General features: G+C 41.8%; 1 protein-coding gene across 2 annotated transcripts; it reads right to left on the bottom strand.

The window, feature by feature from the left end:
* Positions 1–732: 732 nt before the first annotated feature.
* Positions 733–8,714, bottom strand: htr5ab (5-hydroxytryptamine (serotonin) receptor 5A, genome duplicate b). Of its 2 annotated transcripts, XM_088282650.1 has the most exons (5): positions 8,317–8,343; positions 7,207–7,378; positions 4,938–5,285; positions 4,282–4,662; positions 733–2,411 (listed from the first exon to the last, which is right to left on the bottom strand). In XM_088282650.1, exons 3-5 carry the CDS (start codon positions 5,283–5,285, stop codon positions 2,079–2,081), a joined length of 1,062 nt encoding a protein of 353 aa, XP_088138776.1. In that variant the 5' UTR covers positions 7,207–7,378; positions 8,317–8,343; the 3' UTR covers positions 733–2,078. The 2 variants fall into 2 exon arrangements, with proteins under 2 accessions (XP_088138776.1, XP_088138775.1); XM_088282649.1 differs by lacking the exon at positions 7,207–7,378 and having other exon boundaries at positions 8,317–8,714.
* Between the last annotated feature and the right edge of the window lie 10,300 nt (positions 8,715–19,014).

A 19,014-nucleotide genomic window follows, 5' to 3' on the forward strand; every position in this document is an offset into this window, starting at 1 on the left:
ACCAAGTACCGATACCACGAGTACAAAATCTCTACAAAATTTTTTTTGAAGGGCTGTGAAAACTGAGAAAAATGTCCACATTTGGCATTTTTCTGTCTAGTACACATTTCAAATTTGCCAGCAATAGGAGAGCAAAAGTTTGAGCCGTACTTTGAATATCTTTACGAACCAACGCCATGGCAGCTTCAAAATTAAATGACAGACTTGCTGTTCTTGAGGATTTTTTTTTTTTGTGGGTCCACTAATGATAATCCTGCCGACCAAACTGACCTCTGAGGCACTTTTTAAAAATCATGCGCCAATTTCCAAATTTCCACTAATAGCCCAATTCCAATTTTCTCAACTCACCCTGAACGTTTGCAACCTTCCCGCATTTTTCAACACGAGTAACCCTCGCTTATATCGTACACAAGATAATTGGAAAAAAATCTGTCCAAGTGTTTTTTTTTGCCTTCGGGGTTATTATTTGTTGACTTCATAAATAACGCAGCAGCTTTACAAAGTCGGCATTCAATAGTATGTGTATCTTTCATATATTTCTATTAACTCTCTCTCACCTCAAGCGCTGCTGCATTGCACAAACACCGAATATGAAAACTTTCAGCTTCTTTTATTACGGAACAAAGCCGGCGAGCAGACAGGTGACAAATTACTTTCTCCATCCTTTCGGGTCAATTGCAGCGTGCCGTGAAATAATAACGACAACAAAGACGAGTCGTTTGAAACACCATGCAAAAGTTTTGTTTTTTTTAATATGCGCCCACCTAAGAAGTCATATTTGACGCAGCCGGCCGGCACGATGGAAATTCCCGCGATGATGCTGTGCAACGATTGAAGTTGCAAATGAGCGGAATGCGAGGAAGTGTCTCGGGAATACTGACGGGGGAAACAAAGCGATGGGGAGAAACACAATATGTGGGACAGCATTTAAATCCACTTTGGCTGAGGGCGACGACTTCTTTTGATGTGAAATCCAGTAAGGTCCCCGGCTGGCAAATCGGAGCACGTCGCAACATGAGGTACACGTGCACAAAATCAGGAGTGTGGTTTTACAAAGACGTGAACTCAATCAGATTGTATCGAATGAGTCTTTTCGATATTTGATTGTGGTTGTAGTTTTTTTTTTTTAACAGTGGTGTGCAACCAAGTGCCACTTTAATGTTAGGTGAGCGAGCGCATGTGGGAAGCGTAGCACCAAAAAGTTCAGATAAAGCAGCTCGACATGGGCTAAAAAATGTTTAAGGTTTTTTTTTTCACAAAAAAATTCTTGGAAATTGCCCAAAATGGCGAGCGCCCTGTTCTTTTTTTCAGGCATTGGAAGTTTTTGTTTTTTTTTTCTTCTTTTTTGAAGTTCTACTCGCCGACCATATTTCACATTTGCTTTAAATTAAATTGAACGGACTTTAAGGGGCGGAACTGCATTTTTTTTTTTCTTCTTTTTTAGTGATCCATCAGGTATTTGTTTTCCATTTTGGGAGCAATCGGACAAAATATCAAGAGGTTTGTTTTGACGGACCCTCAGAAATAACCCAAAAATGTCCGACAGGCAAGCGTGCTGGAGACCATTTTATGAGTCTACTCCCAACGAACACGCTTCCCAAATTACAAGTTGCGTCAGAAAAGCAAATTTATAATAAGGGGAGCTTCTTTTGAGTGGATGTGAATGGCGAAACATTTCTGCTTCAATCTCGAGCGCCGTTCGGTTGTGCAGGTGTACCTCCAGCTGTGACTTCATTAAGTTCCATGCGTCTGGTTTCCTTCATTTGTCAGCTCCCGGCCACGATAATTGCCTCGGAAGCACCAGTCAAACTCATTTTGTACACCTAATGAGCGCTTTTGTCGTTCACCGATGACTCTCTTAGCAGGCAAGACTTCCATTTGGATGTCTCCCGGCTCTCCTTTCAAATCAATTCCCGGTCGCATTGACGTGTTTACCGGCGGATTTCCAAAGCATTTTTTTTCCCCTCATGACAAGGAAATTTAGTCTTTTTTTTTGAGGAGTCTGGCTCTGTTTTTTTTTTTTTTTTGTTACATAAAAACGACACAACGGGAACACCGTCCGGTTGGCCGTCTCGGGGTCAGCGTTGCCTGGAGAAGAGGTTCCTCAGGGCGTTGTTGTAGTTCTTGTTGAAGGCGGTGTAGATGAGCGGGTTAAAGAAGGAGTTGGAGTAGCCGAGCCAGAGGAAGATGCTCTTCCAGATGGGCGGGATGTCGCAGGAGCACAGCGGCACGATCAGCTCGGTGATGAAGAACGGGATCCAGCAGAGCACGAAGACTCCGATCAGGATGCCCACCATGAGCGCCGCCTTCTTCTCTTTTTGCTCGCGCCACGTGTCGCCGTCCGTCTGGAAGGTGACGGTGGCGTGGCGCGCCGTGAACACCATCTGGGGCTGCCGAGCCTCCTCTTTCACCTGCGGCGGAATTCAAATCGTTAAATCCATAGAACGGAACGGTGACGACGCTCGTGAATCAGACGCGTAGTGGGAAATATTACGAGCAACCTTGGAGGAGAACTATTTCGAATGTCACCGATACCAAGTACCGATACCACTAGCACTGACCGATGTGTCAAAAACGTCCGCAGTTGTAGCACCGACTACTTACCGAATTATCCGGACTATAAGGCGCATCGGCATATTTTTTGGAGAAAAAAATGTAATCATTTAGCGTATTTTCTGAACTATAGAGCGCCCCTAGTGGTGAAAGAAAAAATCCACAGAAAAGCTGCACAGTTGTCTTAGTCGCATGGTTCAAAATTGAGGAAAAAAAGTAGCAACTTATAGTCCGGAAAATACGGGAGTGAACGTCATATTTTTTTATTTTAAGTATCGGTGGCTGGTATCGGCCTCGGGCCCGAAAACGATACCCATCATTGTTTCGCAATACGAAAGTCGTGCCACGTGAGCTTGACGCGCCCGCCGGCCGTCGACTCACAAGCTCCCGCCGCACTCGACTGTCTTGACTAACGACGCATCAATCCCCGTTTCCACCCTGAAGGCTCAACGAGTGGATTACGGTTGCCAGAGTGAAGAATTGTCAGGCGGATCAACAAACGCACAGAGCGTGACGCTTGTGTTTGCCCCGTTCGGCAAACTCAAAGCGAGCAGCTCAATAATGTCAACAATTGTGACGTCCTGCTCGTTTGTTTCGCGACTCAAAGCTGATTTGTCTTTTTTTTTTTTTAATCTGCTCAAGGCTGGCATAGGAAACGTTTGTGTTCGCTCGACAACCTTTTCTTTTCTTACTTTGGCTGACGTGAAGCTGAGCGAGTGACAGCAGAAGCAAACGTTTACTGTGCTACCTTGAACTTGTGACATTCCTGTCGAAGTCGCATCATTTGGAGAAAAAAAAAAGGCCGGTATAATTTCAAGATAAAAATTCTATATGATTTTTAGAAAAATCTATATTGTCTCACATGCTGTATTTTTTCATATAAATTTTGAAAAAAATATTTTTGGGAATATTAAATTTAGCAAAGAAAGTATTAAAAATGATGGGAACACATTCATGACAATTTCAAGAATTTTCGTAATATTTAAAAGTTTTCGATTTGACGCAAGCCACAATTCCCAAGAAAAAAAAACAACGCAATATTGAGAAAAAAAAAAAAAAAGCCCGGTCATTTCCGTAAGATGCCTTTGGTTCAAAGACTCCATTTTCCTTGTTTCATCTTTGCCGGGTGCTTGACGAATAGATTAGCGTCCGACCTTTTGAGCGCACTGATGAGCAAGCGGCGAGATGCACAAAGGTTTGAGACGCTGATATTTATATCCTATCCCGCCTACGCACCTGGACAACATGCAGGAAGCGATTCTGATTAAGAGCCAAATACCTTGACGGCGTTTAAATGATCATGTTCAAAAATTGTATCAATACGGCTTATTGGATGGTTGTGATAAAACCTTTTCAGAAAATAGTTTCATTGTAAAATTTCTTTCAGGTCGTAATATGTTGACGTGAGTGTGCAATAGCAATAAAATATAGAATACAACTAGAACATTTTTATTTATTTTTTTAGGTCTTTTAAAGTTGCCATTTTGTCAGTATGAGGATTCTATTTGTCAAATGCAGGATTATTAAAAAAAAAAACAAAAGTTGTAACAAATCCATCCATGACTTTCCTTCTTCCACACTGTCTTACAAAATTTTTTTTTTAATAAATCCCGAATATATGAAATTTCCCCCAAAATTTTAAACAACTTATTTCATCTCTGATTTATTTATTTATTTATTCTTTTTGTAACTAGAATTAGTTTCTACAGCTGAAATGTTGCTAATCACCTCTGCCATGGGCGTGATGGTGTTGCTCTTGCGCGAGCCGATCCGGAACTTGGCCGCCTTGTAGATCTTCCAGTAGACGAAGAGCACCACGCAGAGCGGCAGGTAGAAAGCGCCGAACGTGGAGAAGATGGTGTAGGATGGCTCCTGGCTCACCTGGCACTTCATGCCCTCGGTGTACGTCTCGCCCCAGCCGAAGAGCGGCGAGAGCGAGATGATGGACGACAGGAGCCACGTCAGGGCGATCATCACGTTGGAGATCTTTTTGCGCGTCTTCAGCGTGTACTCCAAGTGCCGCGTGATGGACCAGTAGCGGTCCAGCGCGATGGCCGTCACGTTCCAGATGCTGGCCGTGCAGCACAGCACGTCGAAGGAGATCCAGACCTGGCGCGGAGCACGTTATGCGGGAAAAAAAAATTCAGAAAAAAATCATTTTATATTGAAGACAATCCTAAACTTGCGACTTAAAATAAATGATTAAATTAAAAAAATAATAATAATAAAAATTAAAAAAAAAAAAAAAAAATATATATATATATATATACATATATATATATATATAAATAAAAAATAAAAAAATAAATAAAAAAACTAAATAACAAAATATAAATAAATCAATAAATAAATAGAAAAATAATAAATAAATAAATAAACTTTACCTGACAGAGCACGCGACCCAACTTCCACAGCCGTCCATTGAGCTCGTGCACCAGACTCAGCGGCATCACCAGCGCCGCCACCATCACGTCGGAGATAGCCATGGACGCCACGAGGTTGTGCGGCACCCGGTGGAAGGTGCGCACCCGCAGGATGGTCACCAGCACCAGCAGGTTCCACACAAAAGTAGCCACGGCCAACATGGCCAGCAGCGTCAGCGTCAGCACGCTGAACAGCGAGAACGGCCGGTACGTGTCGCCCTCCGGGCCGGCCCCGCTGGCGTTGGCCGCGCTGGCGTTGGGGTACGTCATGCTGGCCGGTTCCAAAATGGATGTTGAGTCATTCTGCATCTAGGAGAAGAGAACTCGGGGTAAAGAAAAACATATACTCTACATGTGAGCTCATCAGTATAGCGCTAATATTAGCCGCTCTCTGCAGGGGATAAAGACTCTACAACGTAAAGTATTGTTTATATTTATATTATCTGTCTACATGTTTTTTTGCCGAACCACTTGTGTTCAATCATGCCGAAAGCATTAACGCAACATAGACGCTAGTTAGCATTAGCATTAGGCTAGCGGGCCCTAACAGTGTAATTTCCGTTAATTCTATTCTTTATTATTAGTTTGACGGAAAACCTCAACTGGGAGTGGCATTTAACAGCTTAATGTTGTTTTTTTTGATTGATGGATTTATTTATTATTTATTTTTTTTTTTGCCAAACTGCCACCAGACTGAAATTTGCCGACTTGCATTAAGTCTGACGACAGTTTTCTAATTTTTTTTCCCCGGTAGTACACACGTTCTCTCGAGAGGCCGTTTAGCGATTTTCCCGCCACGGCAAAAAAAAAAAAAGCCACTTGAGCGTCTCATGCGTGGTTGTCAGGCAGGCTGCCGACAACCTTTCAAGAGCAATTTCAGATGGCGCTAAAAGGCCTCGCAGCGCGACTCGGGGGACTTCTTTTACCACGGGAACAAAAAGAAATATTTTTATATTTATTATCCCTCTCCGTTCTGCCGCCCGCCTTCGATTTGCATCCACGTCAGTATTCTGATGCGAGTAGTTTTGAATGAATATTCATTTGAAAAAGTACTTTTTTCACAATTTCAACATTTATCAGGGTGTTTTTTTGTTATTTTTTAATGGCTGCAATCTTTTTTTAAAAAGTAATTCTTTCCAAGGAGCAACTTAATATATTTGTATATATATATATATATATATTTAGAATATATTTCCGATAAATGTGGTATGCGGTGTAAAAAAGTTAGCATTAGTCGATGAAAGCAGTGAATGAGCAGCCTCCCCGTCCTGATGCTAATGCGCAAGGATTTCCATACATCATGCCAAGTGCTCCGACACGCCTCGTTGAACGTTCCCTTTCACCGCAGGTCGTATCTTCACGCCTATAAAGTTGTGTCACATGACTCCCTCTCCGCTTCTATATTCCGGCCGACGCCTTTAAAGTGATCCGTCTTTAAAAAAATTTTTAAAAAGTCCTCTTGTAACCTTGACCCGGCCTGAGAAGTGGAGCTGGTCGACTGTAATATTGATGCGGTTATACATTTTACATGGCAGCACTTGCGACGTAGCCAAAGGGCACGTTAGCAGCTGAGCTTTTTCTTTTTTTTTTTCCATAACTTTGTATCGGTTTGTTTGTCATCATTCAAGTTAGTAGATGGAATTCCTAAATTTAAAAAAAAAAAAATTGCACCTCGCAACCTTTCGTAACGTCATCCGACACGAACCTGTCAAATTGCAATATCACGAGGGTAAAAGGCTTAAACTCATTCACGACCAGCCGAGTAAAAAAAATAAAATAAATAAATAAATAAAAAAGGCTCTTTGACGTCTTTAGCCGTCAATGGCAGTAAATGCGTTAATATTGTTCACATAAAGACATAATGTAATGAGAAAATGCTCACAATGTGAGAGTAAAATCAAAATAGGACAAAAATAACGAAAAGCAACTGCTTGTAAATGAAACGACGAGACTAGAATATCCTCCGTGAACCGGGACACGGAACAAAGTGGACTTTTTTGTTTACAATTAGCTCCACTGGGTGTTATTCTCGTCGGGTTTTGATGTAACATCAATCAGATGGCATTGTTTTGCTCGTTACGGTATAATTATTGGCTCCGTTGCTGAATAGCAAATCAGGTGAGGATTTCTTGGCAGGTTATGGAAAAAAAAAATATACCACCCAAAAAAAAAAAAATAAATAATCTCAAGTCTGTCTCCCACTCGTTCCCTGAGATGAAACTCGGTATACCTTCCGCAGCTGCCAGACGCCGGCTGCCGTATCGATCTGTCGGCTATCGCTCGCCGGGCCTCATCCGGAAGGTCCAGCGGGTAATAACAATAGCAGCCGGCTGTGACATCTGACACCGTCTCTTGCCATCGCCGTCCAATCAAAAGCCCTCTGCCCTCTGTTGTTCCGGCTCCTATTAGCACACCTAACAGCCATGAAATTGGAAAGCTGTCGCGATGGGAGATGCCGGCCCAAAAGCAATCCCTATCTCATAATCGGGTTTGCATACGGGCCGGAGAGAACCCTCGGCCACTGACGTCACGAGAGAATAAAACCGGAAGTTGGAGACGCATATTCAAATTTGAGCTTTTTATTTATTTTTTCCAGAATCAGCTGAAGTTGAAGGCTAGCCAATTCGAAGCGGTCAGCGTAGGTGGATCGTCGTTGACGGACGGGGTCCACAAATATTGATAAGCAAGTCGGCAAAGGTCCGATTGTCAGACGCGTCTGAAAGATTATCCTGAGCGATCATTCTGTGACGTGAGCTTTGTTAAGAGTTTGGAGTTAGCGGCTCAGATCTCAAAACCACGGCGCCACTGCAAACTGTTCATCCATCCATTTTTAGAGCACTTGTCCTCATTTGGGGGGTCACTGGCGAGCACGCGACACCGCCTCTGCTGGTTGTAAGCCAATCACGGCGCACTCGCAATCACACCGAGGGGGCAATTTGGAGTTTTCAATGAAGCAAAAGTGAATGTTTATGGTGGAATAACTCTGTCAACAGCAACCCTCTCTCAAAGTAATAACTTGAGGAAGCACCATTGCAAGCAATTTGTTTGACTTGTGCAATTTTTACCCCCTCCCCCCCTTTTTTTTTCTTACATTAGCGCTTGTTACATCGTGCAGGTGCCTTTCATCTCTTCTTTAAAGCCCCCCACCACCAAAAAAAAAAAAAATGCAAAAACTTGCCATGCAACAACTTTGTAAATAACCCCAGCTCCTCATCCCGCGAGGATTCCCAAACACTCCGGCATCGGAGGACACTTGTTACGCGACATGTTGAACTAGATCGCAGTCTGAGGGGGAGGAGGAGGGGGGGGGGGGGTGAAAAGAAACAACGGCGCTACTCACCCCGTTTAGTGGTCCGGCATCAAGTAGTAGTGCGGCAGAAGGTGCTCCGTGCATGGTGTGCATGCATCCATCGTCGCCTGGGGATTGGAAGAGGGGGGTGGGGGGTGGGGGGGGCTGATGGCTCAGTGTGTTTGTGGCTTGACTACACGCACACACTCGCAGTGAATATGAGAAATGAACCACGTCGCTTGGAATGGTGGGGGGGGACACAAGGGGATGCGTCTGAGGCGGGTGGGAGATCCTGAGTCCATTTCACATGATAAACGCTGCGTTCTCCTCGGCGAAGTGATGAAGGATGCGTGGAGGAGGGAGGGGGGGGCAGTGTTGTCGGAGGCAAGGATGCCACAACGGATGCAGATGACGTCTTGATCTTGTTTCTCAGACAACGTTGCCGCCTCCTTTTAACCACGCCGCTGCGCCGCTCAGTTGTTGAGGTGGGGGGGGCGAGGGGGGATTCGGGGGTGCGGGTTTTTCTCCGGGATCCTGCAGCCTGCACACGTGGTCATTTGTTGTTACCCAAGCAAGAGGGGGGGGTGCGGAGATTGATGCTGTTTGGAAAAGTCTCTAAAAAAAAAAAGTGCTGGTTTGGTTTCCAAGCCCACTTACTGAGCAGCTGTAAATTTTCAACTAATAGAGTTACTTTTACCCAATTTTATTTTTGACCCAGGAGATCGGGTTAAAGATTGGATTTGAGCTGGAGCTGGTTACCGTTTTTGACATTTTTTTATTTATTTTTTTAAATTATTTTTATGAAGTTAACCTCCATACGTTTGCATATTTGTGGATTTAGTTTTCGTATTTTTTTCCAGTATTTTTTTTAACTATTTTTTTGGGAGGAGGGGGGTTGGACCCACGCCTCACCACCACTGGCATTTAATTGTGTTTTTTAATTTAATTATTTTCTAGAATTTATAAGTTATAAAATAAAAAAAAATCATAAATATTCTGTTAAAATGAGAATTAATTGGACAAAACTGTACAAGACAACCAAGACAGTGTAAATTGCAATACAAGCCGTATCTTATTTGACAACGTTGACAAAAGTTGCTAAATATAGCGAGCAAATTGCAACGGTCTCCCGTCACACCAGAAAAATCGCTTCCTGCTTTTTTGTAAACGAGTCATAGAGTTGGCACCTCTCTATTGCAGTGTTTTGGGGTTTTTTTGTTCAATAATTTCCATCGTGGCTGCAAAAGGCGCAAAATAAAGCGACTACTTTGCTATTTATAAAGAAAAGTTTTCTTAATAAACCCTAATCGCAGCTTCCTTATTTTTTCCTCCCTCTTCTCGCCACTATTTGAATTTTTTTTATATTACTTTGTTACTAATTTGTTTTCTAGTCGTTCTTTCACGTTAGATTAAAAGTTGTGCTTTAGTAGTTGAATGAATACATAGTTTGGAAATCAATGAATAATCGTCTTTATTAATCGTGAAAATAATCGTAACTCTCATTTTCTCCATGATCGCCCAGCCTTAATTGAAACGACTCCGGCGAGTACAATTTTTGCCAAAAGTTACTCAAATAAAGGCAATGGAGTAAATGTCGGGCGTTTGGACCCGCCCCTTGTGCTGATTTGTTGCTTCATTAACATGGAAGCTAACACCGAGTTTGAGGTTAAACTCACACAAACACTCCTTCACTTAAGCAAAGTTGGCTTATCTGATGGCCGCATATGCAAATAAAGGCTTCCCTCGCAAATCGAGAGATTTGTTTCAACCACCTTTCCAAACAGCCGAGCCGGCGGGCTAAAATTCTCTCTCAAGTGGTAGACGCTCTCCTCACATCAGTCCCACCGGTGTGTACGCACGTTCTCGCTTCTCCTTCCTCCGCAGGTGGCGCCCACATTGTGTGCGTTTTCCTTCGGCATGACGCAAGCGCCAGACACAAATCCTTTCAATAAATCTTTCACTATAAATTCACCAGAGTCATAAAAACACGTATTTGTTTCATTTTCGACGTTTCATTTTCGACGTGGGGTTTTATATGCAGATGTATTGCTTTGATTTCGTTAACGTTGGCAGAGAAAATATGAGGCAACCATCAAGCAAATATGTATTGTGGTCGATTACAATCAATGCAATTTGGGGTTAAGGTGTTACCTTGCTATATCATCATCATTCAGCCGCGGCCTCGCTACATTGGTTTTTTGTTTCCAATGTGAACCATGTCCAGTAGTCTATTGGGGGGGAGGGGGGGGGAGGGAGGGAGGGAGGGAGGGAGAGAGAGAGAGAGAGAGAGAGAGAGAGAGAGAGAGAGAGAGAGAGACAGAGAGAGAGAGATTCAAACTCAAGACCTCAACTGTGAGACAAACAAACCCCATCACGCAGCCCAAAATGAGGTTTATTTTCTTTCAACGCTAAACCAATTTTGGTCGGGATACATGAGCAAGATATGACGTGACGGTCTGACTATGCAAGAGTTATGCAATCGATTTGACTGGCGGGTATTGAGATTGCTAATCATTTATTCAGCGCCTGAGACGACAACAACAACAAAAAAAAAGAAACAGTGGCCTGTCATCTTCTGGCGTGAAGCACCTCTCTCGCGACGTCAAAACCTGAATGAGTTTGGACTCAACTGGCGCCGTTACTTAAGAAAAAGTGAAAAACGAGGGCCCGGCCTCGCCCGAGGCATCGTGGTCATTTCATCGATTTCACGGCGGTAATTTATAACCGCGACCTTGTTGCGCTCGCTCTCTCTTTCTCCCAACGTCTGGGCTGTAAATAGCCCAGGAATCACGTACTCCTCGCGACAATTTAACGCAAGACAACTTCGCCTTGTCGGTCCTGGCCGGGTGCAACGGCCAGAGAAAGAAACACTGTTTGTCTTTAATTGGAGCCGCAGCAAGTGTCTTATTTTCTTTTTTCTCATGTTTCATTCGTAGTCGGGCTGCTGAGGGTTCTGCTTGCATTGATGCAGCTTTGATTTACTGACTTCTTCTTTAAAAGACTCCAGCGTGTATATAAAAAAAAAAAAACGACACTGTTGTGGCTTTTCCTTGATTTATCCCTTTGTTCAATTTAGTCTCTGTTTAGTAGATTTGTTTTACGGGCCGGACTTCAGACAGTCCACAGACAAAGTCGCACTTCGCTTTTTGATCAAATACCAACGGATCGAAGTTTGCCCACCTTTATTGTTGAAAAACACAAACCTCATTGAGCTCAAGCACCAATTTCACATTTGATCGTTGTCACGGCGCACCACAAAACAAAAACGTTCAACCTTGTCTGTTTGATGAGCTGTATTACTTCAAAATACTTCCTTGACGCCGATTATGTTTGCCTGCACTTGGGCGCCATCTTGTGCCATTTAAGAGCAACGTAACAATAGCACGCAAAAAATGAATAGGTGACATCTTCCACAGGAAATGTAAATAAACTCTAAAAACAGTTGGGTCCAAAATAACCCAATATGGGTCAAAAAGGGAGCGACACGACTTTTTGGGTTATAAAGTTGGGTCAAATGAAAAGCCCACAAAGCAACTCAATCATCTGTGTTGTGAACAAAATTGTTGTACAAGAGTTGGACTTTGGACTTTTTGGGTTCAATGATTAACCCATATTGGGTTATTTTTAACAGTTTTTTTTTCATTTAGGCTGTTTTGGATATTTACAACCATCGAGTTTCTTGGATAGTATGTGTGTGTGTATAGCCTACTATATCAAATACACACACACACACACACCCCAGCTTGCTACGCATCCCCCGTCGGCTAATGATGTCCATCGGCACTGCGCCGCCCTACCCCAATTACCGCTCTTAATGAGGCGGCGCGGCTTCAGCCGGTGAAGGCGCGCCGAGCTCAGCACATTTACGACGAACGACGCAAGAAGCAGCGGGGAAGCGGGATAAACGGTTAATCCTCGAAGGTGCGTTAACAAAATGCGAGGGAAAAAAATCTATTTTTGTATCGATTCGCTGCGACGGCGACCTCAGATGAGCTCCATCGTCACGGCGACGACCGAATAGGTTTTCAGTTGTTTGAGTGAGAAACAGATGAAGGTTCAAATGAATAAACTCAACACCACAGTGATTGATATTCCCCCCAGGTATCACCTTTAATGCCCCCCCCCGCAAAAAAAAAATTCTAATGTAATAAATTTAATTATTCAAATTAAAAATTAAAAATAATTAGAAATTTTTTTTTTTAAATTTTGTCACACTGCATCAACCAACTTTCCTTTGTGCCACTTTTTTTGTGTTCAATCAGTTGCTTAAAGGATTATAATGCCGCAGCGTGGGTACTATTTAGTGGAAGCCTCAAGCGAGCAGACTGAAGCAAAAAATAATTGACCCAACAATGGATTGTTTAGAATTTGTGACTCAAATATATATTTTTTTAGCAAAAAAAAAAGTATGCTAATGGTTCATTTAGCTTGTTTTGTGTTGAACTAACGAGTTCTAATGAATTGTTTTAAACTGTTTATAAATCTGTTGTAAGGCAAACCCTTTCAACATTTCAATCTAGATAGCACAACCCGCACCTGCGCACCCCCCGCCACTTAAAAAATGCTAAAACAATGCCTGTTGGATACGATTAGAACGGTCTTCACAATCTCACCCCACCCGTCGTCATTCCCAATGGATTCTACATAATAAATCAGTTCCAACACGACATGTCAACCAGACTAAATCCATTCAATAATAATGACAATGAAGTATTGGAATAATTGAAATCACTAGTTAGCGCGTTAAACAAAAAAAAAAAGAAAAAGAAAAAAAAAACACCCTCTAATTCCATCATTATAATTTAATTATTCCTCAAACCCCCGATTAATTTTCTTTTTTTAATGAATTTTAATTGAAAACTTTAATGAACTGTTGGGAGCGTGTATTTAACTGGGAATTGCAGCAATTTCAAACAGCGCGCCTCCAGTGATCCCTCGCCTCATCTCGGAGGTGAATAGCCTCAAGGTTTTCGTCCTGAAAAATTGCGCGAATTAATGAAGCGCTCAAGGACAAACGGCGAGAAAGTTTGGCTGGAGGAGCCGTTCCATCAAAGGCTCGCGGGGACGCGAGCAAGGTAAAAACCAACTCCAGCGCCATTTTTCTTGAATAATGCTCGGCCAGCATAATACAAATTTGACTTGCTTCAAATTTTAAATCTATGTAGGCGAAGGTGCTTTCCTTGCGATCTACCCTTTTACGTAAATTTGCACTCACGGTGCGTAGCAGTGGTGGGCTGATTGACCCAAAAATCAATCACATTGATACCAGTGTTGGTATCGATATTTTAGTTTAACTTTCTTTCGCTGTATACAATAGATTTGAAATTTCTTTCAAGTCAAGGCTTTGCAATTTAGTCCGTTAGTCATTTGTGTACTTCCACTAATTGTTTTTTTTTTCCGATACAGAAAAAGTGGAAAATGACAGTTTTATATTTTTTACTACTTAAAAAGGAAAAAAAACTATGAAAAAAAAAAATCTAGGAACTTAATTCGATAAAGATTTTCGGGCTTTATATTTGAGATCAGCACAGCTTTTTTTGTAAAAGATGAAGACTAGGCGGTGACTAGATAGTCACGTGGATTATGAGGGCGAGAGAAATGCCAACATGTTTAGGCACCTCACACTCCGATAGTTCGATAGTTAAAAAAAATCAAAAATTTGTGTCGTATCCCAAGCCACAGCAAAACAGGCATATCACTCTCTCCCGGCTAAAAAATGTCATTGGCCCACTTGGAGGTGTTGCTGTATTTCTTTCACTCAATGACCACCCACCAGGCGCACCCCCACGGGTGGGAGGGGAGGGGGGGGGTGTCACAGGTCATTGGAGGCTCTGGCGAGTACTTGTTGTAGGGCTCTTGAATTTGTAATTTGCCGCAATCAGAGACCCGCATGCAGTCTTTGGTCGGCTATGAATCATCATGACTTGAAATTGCTCCCCGCCTGCCAGACGTTGCACATTGGGGGTGCGCCTTTCTATTTTCGTGCCTCATTCTGTCCAACAAAGTTGTAGCTACTCTAACTCAAGAATGGGTTAGTGTGACCTGGTTGGGATGCTTTTGGAAAAAAATTGGACTATTTTATATGTATTTAATTATTTTTATTTATTTATTTATTTATTTATTTATAAGATATATTTTGTATAAAGATCTGTTACATTCTTTAGATTTTTTTAAAAATGCATTAATTTTTTTTGGGGGGGTAGCGTTGTTTTTTTTTTTTTTTTACATATTTATTTATTTATTTATTTATTTATTTTCATAAAACAGAAAATGAAAAACCAGAAACAAAAAATACTCCGGAATTTCTTTATTTTTCGTGGAAGCTATTCAAATTGTTGATGTGAATTAAAAATTCATTGACTATTTTGGTGCAAAAAAAAAAAAAAAGTGCTTTGCAGCGATTCCATGGCACACTCTGAGAATCCTAAACATTTTTTTCCTCGCCGCTTCACAGGACATTTCAGGCCACCATTTGCTGAAGGTACATTGAGGATGCTGGGCACACGTGAGAAAATGTAAATGTTGTTGTCTTTCCTGGGAACGCGCAGGAGGCTCGAGCAGCCGCTACCTCACACAACCCAAGTTAGAAGAACGCCAACACGTGGCAACAACAATGATAAAATACCCCCGGGGGGAAATACGCTTCCAGGTAATTCATGCCTCCCCATGGATATGACACATGTGGCGTGGGGGGGGGGTTGACGGATAAGCAGCCAATAGAGGTCGAGTGAGGACGTGCAGAAATCCACTTGGACGCTTGATGAATGACCACAGAGAGCGAGCTGGAAGCCGGCCGAGACGTCCCCTCACCTTAAGTGATGCGAGCGCCAGGAGCCAATTGGGTATCCACCTTGTACCCGCACAGCTCAGCTGCTGCAGTAGACAACTTGGAGTGCATCTATACACCTGGGAGGGAAGCTTTATTGATTTCTAGCGCCGGAAAAATGCACTTGAAGTGCAAAGAGCAGTTGGCCGGGAGGTTGCTTTTAACCCCCACTTCCGGGGGGGGCGGTGTTCAAAAAGACATGTCCACTCAAAACGTCCTCAGGTGATTGTTTAGTCCCAATTTGTTGGGCACTCAATATGTGTGTGTATATGTTGTCTATATCTTCCAGGATATCTTGTCAGGCATGAACATTTTTTGGATAAAGTGAATTTATCAGGGAGAGAGCATGAAAAAAAAAAAAAGGGTCGGCTCCAAGCCACGACAGTTCGTGACTTTTTTTTTTTCTTTTTCTTCGCAAGGTATGAGGTGTATGTGCCTGGAATTTTGATGAATGCATTTCTTGTCATTTGAAAGCCGAGAGAGATGTAGTTAAAGATTAGCGCCGCTGGGGGTCTGCACAGGACTGCAGACTGGCGTGTAAAACAAGGTGCAAAGTAATATTCTGGATTGGGGGGGGGGGGGGGGGGGGGGGCAACATGTCCAAACTTTGAAGGAATGTCGCTGTGCTCCTACTACTTTCAACTGCATGGGAAAACTCCCCCATTTTTCACACATGTGACTCTCAGAATTTTGTGCATATTTAAAAATAAATAAATAAATAAATAAAAATATATATATATTTATCTATATATATATATCTCCAAATTATTTTTAAGTAAATAAAACTGAGTTAAAATATTTAATTGCAGGATTTTTAAAAAAAATTGTCTTAACGCATTAATTTTGACAGCTCTAATATATATATATATATATATATATATATATATATATATATATATATATGTATATCTTTGCATCTGCTGTTGTTATGATATATAAATATGATGTAATTCGCCTCACATCAAAGTCGGAATCAAAAGTAAACAACTGTCAGAATAAGAAAAATTTTCTCCGTCACAGTCTTGAAACTGAGTTTCTCCCAGGTGTGATTCCGAAAGTGCATCTGGGTCGTAATCTGACACCCACACAAAAAAAGGAATAAAAAAAAGGTGGACTTTTCTTTTTTTTTTTTAACTCGGCCCAGCATGAGTAAAGTGATTTATTGCTGTCTTAAGACTTCCCGGCAGGATTCCACCGACTGCTTCCAAACGCTGTGCAGTGATAAATAATTTACAGGCCGCCGCCGAAAAAAACATCCCCTTTAATTATTCATTAATTAAGAGTGCAAGTCATCTTTGAGTTGATTAACATCACGTTGCTCCTTGTTGGTTTGTCTGTTTCCTTGAAGAAATGCCCATCTGCATTTGTGTTGCATTGAGTGACACCGCTAATTAGAGTCATTGTCACTTTAAAGTCCTAATTAATCTTTCGATATTTCACTTTTTTTTTTTTGGTGCCCATATGTGGACCAAGAGAGAATAGGAGTTGGGGATTAGCAGATAATTAGTGCGACTGTTCCCACGGATTAATTAACTCGGCATATTTACACGTATCCTAATTGTGGCGGCGAGCCGATTTGCATCGCGGCGCCTCGCTTGTTTTCGTTTTGTTTGCTTCCAGCACAAACTCACGTGTTGCGTTATTGCACTTGTTGCTTTGGAAAAGCCAAAATGGATATAAATACTTTAATAGTGTTTTAAGATTGTGGCGGCACTTAACAAGTGTACGGAAGACTTCAAAGATTTATGAGCATCCAATTCCATCAAGCTTTATTTGTTGAGCGCTTTAAAAGCAAGCACTGAATTGTCTTATCAGGATGAATGTTACCCTAATCGAGTAAATCGTATTTCATCTAAATTGAAATGAATAGTCATTAGAGTGACTCTTATCTTATTTTGATTTAATCGTATTACATCGTCACTTGGACGAATTGTATTGCATTGTTCTCGGAGAAAATTGACAGACTTGTACTCATCAAACGATCGGATACGCAATGAGTGACACGTATCACAATCGGAATGAATCGATTTACGTGAACGTGCAGTTGGGTCAAATCGACCCAAGTAGAGGCTCAGTCTATTTTTGTACCAAAATTGTCGTTTTGTTGGATCAAAATCTTGACCTAACATGTTGGGTCAAATCCTCAACCCAACATGTTGGGTATATATAACACCCCAGCATTGGGTCACTTTTGGACCCAGCGCTGGGTTAGCTATTTCACCCAAATTGGGTTAGTTCCTTTGACCTAGCCATTGAAAGACGATACCAATGCACTCTAAAATGTTTCAAAAGTAACCCAATATGGGTCAAAACTCCAACTTGTTGGGTTATTCAACGAGGTCATTTTTTGACCCAACGTTTTTTGAAGTGTGTTAATATATATAATTGACCGTTCAAAAAAATGATGCTTGACTGAGAATTCAAGGCCCTTAAAGTGGGAGAACGATTTGATATAAGATAAGATGACTTTTCCCAACCCCAATATTTTTCTCCTCGTAATTATGAGAATTAAATTAATTGAGGCTTGTACATTTGCATATCTGGGTTATTTCTCTTTCAAATCTATCGGGAGGGAAGAAATAATTACAAGGCGCCAGACAGTCCAACTCCTCCACGTCTGACTTTTTTTTTCCCCCTCGCCTTGTCAGGGGAGGTGTTGGTCCCAACACCTTGGGGGAAAAAAAAAGAGATGGGATTTTATCGGGGTACAATGCAGGAGTCACATCAGGGAGGTGTTTTAATGGACTTTGCCACCGCTGTTAAGACACACCATCAGTGATCTCTTTAAATAGCACGCATGGAGCATTAAAAAAAAATGTATTTAATTAATTAAAAAAAAAAAAAATTATATATATATATATATATATATATATATCTGAAGGCAATTTCAATGGACTCTCAATCTGATTGTGACCAGTAAATGCTACGTGGGGAATAACCCGCCATGATCTAGCAAGCCTTATTGGTTCACCGTACCAATATTGGCCTCCCCCCCACCAACGGTGTTGTTATTGTTTGAAAAAGGCTCCGTAGCTAATATTAACCTCCCACTTCAAATTAAAGGCAATGAACGTTCATTTCCCCAAAGGCACACTAGTGACATTTCCGGGTATTTTTCACATTTTGTGAGAGGACAAAATCTTGTAACTTTTTAGTGGTAGATTTTTATACGTATCTTGAGGGTTCACGGTGGTCAAAAATGCATGTGAAGAAAATGAAGTGGAACGTTCTGGGCTCCTGCTTACGCATTTGTGTCACCGTGAGCCGATAAATATTGTCATACCTAAATGGTTCCACACCTCTGCTCAAATGCAGGGTTTTGTTCCCAACTTGTGCCACCATCATCGTGGCCTGCAACCTGTCCAAATCAAGTGAAGTCGAAAAAAAAAAAAAAAAATTGCAAAAGTGTGCACACCCTCTTGCAGATGCTCCGAATGAAGGAATCACGTCAACATTTCCGTGTCCCTATTAACTCTCAACTCAATTCCAGATGTTCTAGTAGGCTTTTCCTGACATTTGTTTCTCTTTCCCGCCGATTGCTTGAATGTTTTGTGCTGCTAATTATTCCCACCACGTTTTTTTTTTTTCAGGCCCGAGATGCATCTGAAAAAAAAAAGGTGTGATGCCGCCACCGCCATGCTTCTTTGTAGGTATGTTGTTGTTTTGCAAATCCGCCATGTGGGAAAATGTGTTTTGATGCTGAAGTAGTCAGATCAGTATTCCAAAAGTAGCCTCGTGCACATTGACAGGGTGTGCGGACGAATTCCATAATCTGCTCACATCAAAAGGCAACACTAAACGTTTCTGATTAGGTTTGTAATGACTGATTTTCCACTCCTGTTTGCCTTCACCGTCTCTTTGCGTAACCACGCTGGAGAGCTAATCCTTTTTCGTAGCGCATTATGAAAACAGTGATAATGACT

This window comes from Idiotropiscis lumnitzeri, chromosome 19 (assembly GCF_059441095.1).
Source record: "Idiotropiscis lumnitzeri isolate Australia: NSW breed Sydney's pygmy pipehorse chromosome 19, RoL_Ilum_1.0, whole genome shotgun sequence".
Taxonomy (NCBI): Eukaryota; Metazoa; Chordata; class Actinopteri; order Syngnathiformes; family Syngnathidae; genus Idiotropiscis; species Idiotropiscis lumnitzeri.